The 7,730-nt window shown below is 35.3% G+C and overlaps 1 protein-coding gene across 1 annotated transcript; it reads right to left on the bottom strand.

The window, feature by feature from the left end:
• Nucleotides 1–301: 301 nt before the first annotated feature.
• Nucleotides 302–5,621, bottom strand: LOC139726965 (uncharacterized). Its single transcript, XM_071637953.1, has 6 exons — nucleotides 5,505–5,621; nucleotides 4,910–5,038; nucleotides 3,966–4,097; nucleotides 2,749–2,942; nucleotides 1,918–2,133; nucleotides 302–931 (listed from the first exon to the last, which is right to left on the bottom strand). Exons 2-6 carry the CDS (start codon nucleotides 5,034–5,036, stop codon nucleotides 803–805), a joined length of 798 nt encoding a protein of 265 aa, XP_071494054.1. The 5' UTR covers nucleotides 5,037–5,038; nucleotides 5,505–5,621; the 3' UTR covers nucleotides 302–802.
• Nucleotides 5,622–7,730: the final 2,109 nt, after the last annotated feature.

Raw genomic sequence — 7,730 nt, 5'->3', positions numbered from 1 at the left:
CATGATTAACTCTTTCTTTCTCCTTGCTACAAGTAGCACACAGAATGTAAAAAGGAAATTTGTTTCATAAGTTTATTGTAAAAAAGTGGGAATATACTGAAGGTTCAAAAATAATCCACAGAAACATGTCAATATGCAAGTGAAAAGTCAATATTAGATATGGGCCATGTTTCGTGAATACAAAGGTACTGTCCTACACTGAACCGTTTAGCGTCTAAAAACGTATGCGTTTTTCAGCGAGTTTACAGATGTAAATTAGAGGTCGAAAAAACGGCACGAGGCAGTTCTCATATTAGTTTCCCTAAAATTCTGCAACAGTAAGTAATAATGATAATAATGATTGATGAGATTTGTAATGCGGCAAATCCACTCTGTAGAATGCTCCACGCGAAAATAGAAGAGTAAGATAGAAAGTAAATTATTAATACAAGGCATGGGTAATCAAAAGGTAGCATTAAAGAAGTGAGTTTTAAACTACTTTTAAAGGACTCTGATGAAGAGCAAAGTTTATCTAACTAAAAGGAGATTATTCCATACAGTGGAACCAGTCTGATCCTTGTGTGCCCCAAGTTGTAGCGAATTTTGGAATTTAGAATTTAGAAACTAAATTTCTGGCGCGTTTGCAATGGACTTGATTGTAAGCTATTGCAAGTCTGTAATTGAACTACAGTACATAACCCGTGTATGAAGAGCCAATCACACTTTCCGAAATAAGCAGTTACTAAGTGTAGATAATGATTTGACAGAGATTTTTGTTGTTGAAATACTGCTCATATTATCATAATTCATGACACCTTTTATATCATATAATCACCTCAGACTGACTGTCTTGAACCTCGTGCATGTTATCTTCATGTTGGGTATGCTGACCCTCTTGATGCTCGAGGGAGTCACGGTCACCTTGATCTTGCTCCGTCTCATTTATTTCATCCTTCGAGTGATATATGGAGACAAGAAGCCAATGTAAGAGCATTATCTGAATATCTAACTGGACTCAGTAAAACAAAAAGAAACAGAGAATACAAAAAGGGGGTTAAATTTTTAGCAAAGTTTTCATTAGCCTTTCAAAAGCTTTGAAGGTGCCTGTGATGACATGTTAATAGTTTTAACTGAAAGCCCATGCTGTCTTCAGGGAACTATGTTATAAATTCACAAATCTATGAATTAAGAATAAAAAATATCGCTTTTATTCAAAACACGGGAAGAGGCTGCTATCGTTCTGCCTGGCTAAATTTGAAGGAGCTTAGTCAATTGCCGTTATGCCATCAGGAGAAATAAGCAAAATGCTAGTACAAGCACAATTGATATGATTGTTTTAATAAGTTTGTGATTTAGAGGACTTATTGATAAGGAGAGCCTTAAAGACATTATGTCCCTTTTGCATTGAATTTGTGTATACAATTGGTGTAAAACAATAAGGTATATAATGAAGAAGACACTGTTACAAAAACCTTTGTGTAGTTTTTAGACCTGTAGGGTCTTCATTTGTGAAGTACAAACTACCGTTATAATTTGAATTTATTTTTTCGAACCTCGAAAAAATATATTAGTCTCTGACACAGTCCTTTTTAATTACTTTTTACAAAATATTGAATAATGTCTTCTATAATGTACATTATGTTCATAATGTGTTTTGTAATTTAAATTACACACAGATAACTATTATTTCAAGAAACAAAACTTCCAAGTGTCTGAGCAAGACTATCTCTCATGCACTGTTTACGTGCATTATTTGAATTTTACATGATTTAACTATTTCACATTTTGAATATACAACCTGCCCACCATGCTCTAGGGTTTACAGATGTTTGGATGGTTTTCTGCTGATCTGCAAAAAGGACGATATGTCTTTAATTGTGTGATTGCTTGTTGTCACACTGATTTATATTTGAAAGAGAAGAAAAAAATCCGTATTACCTTCTGCTGTTCAGCATCATCAAGGTTAAGTGAGACCTCCGGGTCTGGCTGCTCACGGTCGCTTCGCTCTCGCTCGAAGTCTGCATGGTTAAGTGAGACCTCCGGATCTTGCTGCTCACGGTCTCTTCGCTCTCGCTCGAAGTCTGCATGGTTAAGTGAGACCTCTGGATCTTGCTGCTCACGGTCGCTTCGCTCTCGCTCGAAGTCTGTAACATCCTACATATATATAATTATATATATATAATATATATATATATCAGAATCAAACAGAAATTTAATTCTCATAAAGAACTAAACGCAATTTTAATTATCTATAATTAGTACGAGTCACACACAATGCATCAAAACATATCTGGTTTCAATTCCGACACTATTTCCGTTTACATGTGAACGAAGTGTTGAAGATTTCTTGTTTAGTTCTTATGCTATCTGCATTAGTTTGTTCGCAAGAAGAAATCAATATTAGAAATATTAGTTCATTTCCATTGACTTAAGTTTTTGTTTGATTTTGATTACAACATAGAAACATTAGAAATAATCATATGTTGTGGTACAGTCTCTGAAGAATTAGAATAAATATTGACTGGCAATGTTTATCACATTCAAGTTCATGTATGCATGTGTATATTGAATAACGAGCTCCAAGCTTACTGTAAGTCACCATGACAATATTTTTTATGAGAAGTTCTTGAAAATAACAATAGTATGTCAAGGTCTGTCTACTATGTCAAGTATGTGAAACCTCACGCGGAATTATTGGTGAACTGTTAGTATTTAGTTTCTTTTTGATATTTTTAAATTAAAGCTTAGACTTAACGTGCTAACTCTTACCTCCCAAGCTTTGCCATCGTGACAACTGCAAGGATCCTTTGCGACAAAATGTTCATAGCAGATCAGCTTCCAACATGTCATACATTCCTGGTAAACTTCACGAGTACATCCTCTATTACAACAGAACATAGGTAGGCCCTGTTGCAGTTCATACAACGACTCAGGAAATGCTTGACTTATATCCAAGAAAGTACCTAAAATGGAAAACAAGTTAACACTCGTTGCCGAATTCCAATCACTTTAACTTTTCATTTATATTTCCATTCAATTGATCAAATGCCTCTTTTTAGTAAAACAACTAATTACTTTGAATGATTCCAAACACATTATCAAATGTCAGTTGCCTTATTGCTCACTTGTGTTTTAAGGGGGCGTGGCTCATTTCCATTTTGGAGATGGCTTACTTCAAGTCTTCGACAACAGATTCATTTTCATGTTTTCACACTAATGAAATTATAACCTCTTCGCCCGATATGTTAGAGAGGACTTGTATGTTGTTTTATCTTACACTTTCAAATCAATATTCCCTTATGACCATGAATTAGGTAATTACGTAGAATGTGACAGCCAACATTGTTTTAACTAACTGTTACCAACTCATGGCTTAAGTAATACATAAAATTATATTTCACACAAATAATACCCCACCGTCGTTACCAAGAAAAATGGGGTAGCACTGGAAAATGACATATGCCACTTATTCATATTAATTCACTTCCAAAATTTTAATAAGATTTTGTTGTTGATATTATAACCATGTGATATTTATTTAACTGTAAGAACGTATACATGAATTCTGTATCGTGTCTGCTTTGCTATCCTGCTCCTTAATTCAGTTTCCGGACTGCATACAATAATAATTTTATTTCACTAGGGTTTGCAGACTTGACATCGAATGGATGGTCATAAATGGAATTTAACAAAATTGTAGATGAATTACCCGAACTTGTGTCGATTTTGTTTTCTTTTAAGACACATACTGTCATACAGTCCCATTTGTAAATGCAATAATATATAATTTCTATTCAAGCAACCTGACCAGTTAAATTCAAGCCATTTACATTTCTCTAATTCCCATAAACTCTGGCACATGCCCATAAAACGGCTGTGCGTTCTGCCAATAATAATTTCTTATCATATATATCCACTATTGATCTTTCATTCAGGCTATTCGCAAAGTATATGTTGGTTGACAATTCTTAATCTTAATTGAGTACCTTTTGGGGTCAATTCTGGTAGAGATGACTCATCTCCACCATCCTCGTCATTAGTATCTGTTCCCACCGCTTCCTCAATAGAGTCTCCAGAAAATTGCATGGGCTCAGTGGCCTGGTAAATGTGGTCCATTCCTTTAAAAAAATGTTACAGAAAACTCTAGCATTTAGTTCATGTTTCCTTTTCAACAAATTATGATAAAAGCAATTGGATAGGTTTCACGAAGTGCTAGCAATTTGTTATCATACGCACTGCTGCTAATTAAGGGGCTTTCACAATCGGTCATGTGATCGCTTGCGATTGCTTGCGATCCTGTACAAAGTATACTATCAAGAAATAATGGCAATAGCGATCGCACAACCAATTGTGAAAGCCCCTTTCCCCAGACAAAAGGGGTAGCCATCGAAAAATTACATGTGCCACTTATTTCCTTTCATTGTCTTTCAAAATGTGAACAATATTTTGTTGGTGATATCATAACCATGTGATATTTATTCCAACTGTAAGAACGTATACATGAATTCTTTATCGTGTCTGCTTGGCTATCTTGCTCCTTAATTCAGTTTCCAGACTCCATACAATAATCACATTTATATCACTAGGGTTTGCAGATTTGACATCGAATGGATCATCATAAATGGAATCTAACAAAATTGTAGATGAATTACCCGAACTTGTGTCAATTATATTTTCTTGTCAAGACATATACTGTCATACAGGCCTATTTGTAAATGAAATAGATATATAATTTCTATTCAAGCAGCATGACAAGTTGAATTCAAGCCATTTACATTTATCTAATTCCCGGAACTCTGGCATATGCTTGTGAAACGGTTGTGCTTCTGTCAATAATAATTTCTGAACATCGTATATCCACTCTTAATCTCTCATTCAGGCTATTCGCAAGTTATATGTTGGTTAACATTTCTTAATCTTAATTGAGTACCTTTTGGGGTCAATTCTGGTAGAGGTGACTTATCTCCACCATCCTTGTCATTGGCTGTTCCCACTGATTTCTCAATTGAGTCTTCAGAAAGTTGCATGGGCTCAGTGGCCTGGTTAATGTCATCCATTCCTTAAAAAAAAATGTTACAGAAAACTCTAGCATTTAGTTCATGTTTCCTCTTAAGTATATTATAATACAAGCAATTGGATAGGTTTGACCAAGTGCTAGTCATTTGTTATCTATTATAATTATGTCACAGGAAGACTTTAGAATACGCAGTAGAATACTATAATGAACCTGTCCCTAAAAGTATTTTAAATAATGCAGATAAATTCTCACGCTCATTTAAATTTATGTGTGTGCTAATTTATATTTATATAAACACACTTTGTTCAGTCAATTCTGCCAAGGACAGCTCGTCAGCATTACGGTAGTTGGTTATGTTCATTTTTATCATATTTCATTGACCAGAATGACTCAAATCCAGACCTGCACTTTGTTGTGATCAACATCCATGGACGAATTAAGCTAGGCAATTACAAATTGGTATAGTGCAATGTGTTTTAATTTTTATTTTAAATTTTCCTTTCCATACCTGGCTTAATCAATTCTGCTAGGGGCAAGTCGTCGTCGTCGTCACCACTGTCGTCTTTGTCACTACCATGTTGTCTGGGCTGGGTTATGTGGTTCTTTCCTGAAAGAGTATGCAACAAATCACTCGAAAACAATGGCAACTTTTAGAATGTTTTCTTCCAGCAAATCATAATACAAGCAGTTCGATAGGTTTGACCAAGCTCTAGTCTTTTATCATAATTATGCTCAGGAAGACTTTAGAATACGCAGTAGAATACTATAATGAACCTGTCCCTAAAAGTATTTTAAATAATGCAGATAAATTCTCACGTTCATTTAAATTTATGTGTGTGCTAATTTATATTTATATAAACACACTTTGTTCAGTCAATTCTGCCAAGGGCAGCTCGTCAGCATTACGGTAGTTGGTTATGTTCATTTTTATCATATTTCATTGACCAGAATGACTCAAATCCAGACCTGCACTTTGTTGTGATCAACATCCATGGAAGATTTAAGCTAGGCAATTACAAATTGGTAAAGTGCAATGTGTTTTAATTTTTATTTCAAATTTTCCTTTCCATACCTGGCTTAATCAATTCTGCTAGGGGCAAGTCGTCGTCGTCGTCACCACTGTCGTCTTTGTCACTACCATGTTGTCTGGGCTGGGTTATGTGGTTCTTTCCTGAAAGAGTATGCAACAAATCACTCGAAAACAATGGCAATTTTTAGAATGTTTTCTTCCAGCAAATCATAATACAAGCAGTTCGATAGGTTTGACCAAGCTCTAGTCCTTTATCATAATTATGCTCTGGAAGAACTTCAGAATATGCAGTCAAAATAGTATAATGAACTTGTCCCTGATGTTAATGGAATTGAATATCTGTCAATGATTTTTTTTTTTTTTTTTTTTTTAAAGAGGGAAATTACAAGCACGTTACTCTCTACCACTTTACCGTAGCTGGTTTTTTTTTCTGTATATACCTGGCTTGATCAATACTGCTAGGGGCAAGTCATCGTTGTCGTCACTGCTGTCGTCTTTGTCACCACGATGAAGCACTGATTCATTCTTGGCATCGGTAGTAGAAAGTTCCTTAAGTGGGCCTTCGAAAAGTTGTCTGGGCTGGGCTGTGTGGTTCATTTCTGAAAGAGTATATCAGAAGAGAAGTGTGTAAATAAATATTGGCAGAGTAGCACAACGTTAACCAAGGTACACAGACCATACGTGTTCTAATTGTTCAGGAAATTATTGCACTCGGTCCTTACACATGTTATTGTTTGAACTATACAATTCTGGTTTTAACAATCAACTTTTTTGGATTCTTATTAAATTTCTTGTTCTACCATTTCAAATCTTATCTTTACTTAACACTGGCCGATGACTTTTGTTTTGAACATATTAATTGTAATACTCACTTTACTCTCCTTATCAAGCTGTGACAACATCTCAGTCTCAGCTAGTTGTATTTCAAATTATTACAATCACATCAACACACCGAAGGTGACTGAGATTAGTTCCATTAATATTGAATCCTTTGTTTTCGTTATCCTATCATTTTAAAGAAATACATTGGTTGATATGGGATGCCCCAATACAATCTCGCACAAATCATTACAAACCTTGTTGGGTTGAATTAGCACGAGGAGACTCCTCTTCTTTTTCGATGTAGGAGCTGGTACTTGGGGCTTCATCATCACTGCAGTCATCATCATAAATTTCCTCAGTGTCTATAATTGTCGCCTTCCAGATGTCCTTCCTCCTTTTACCACATTTCATTGCTATTGTATTCCCTGGTAGAGGAAGTCCGATACATTTCACCTCACTCAGTTTGACGACATTGCGGGATTTATCTCTTTTCCATTCCACATACATCAAGAGGTCAGTTTCAGGTCCAGGGTGAACACCACTGTCACCACTGACGTCTTTGTCACTACCATGTTGTCTGGGCTGGGTTATGTGGTTCTTTCCTGAAAGAGTATGCAACAAATCACTCGAAAACAATGACAATTTTTAGAATGTTTTCTTCCAGCAAATCATAACACAAGCAGTTCGATAGGTTTGACCAAGCTCTAGTCCTTTATCATAATTATGCTCTGGAAGAACTTCAGAATATGCAGTCAAAATAGTATAATGAACTTGTCCCTGATAATGTAGAGTTGTAAAAATGGAATTGAATATCCGTCAATGATTTTTTTTTTTTTTTTTTTTTTAAAGAGGGAAATTACAAGCACGTTACTCTCTACCACT

The sequence above is a fragment of the Diadema antillarum genome, unplaced genomic scaffold, assembly GCF_040938485.1.
Source record: "Diadema antillarum isolate AM-2024a unplaced genomic scaffold, OU_Dant_1.0 seq00000106_RagTag, whole genome shotgun sequence".
Lineage (NCBI taxonomy): Eukaryota > Metazoa > Echinodermata > Echinoidea > Diadematoida > Diadematidae > Diadema > Diadema antillarum.
This window is presented reverse-complemented; position numbering and strand designations above follow the sequence as displayed.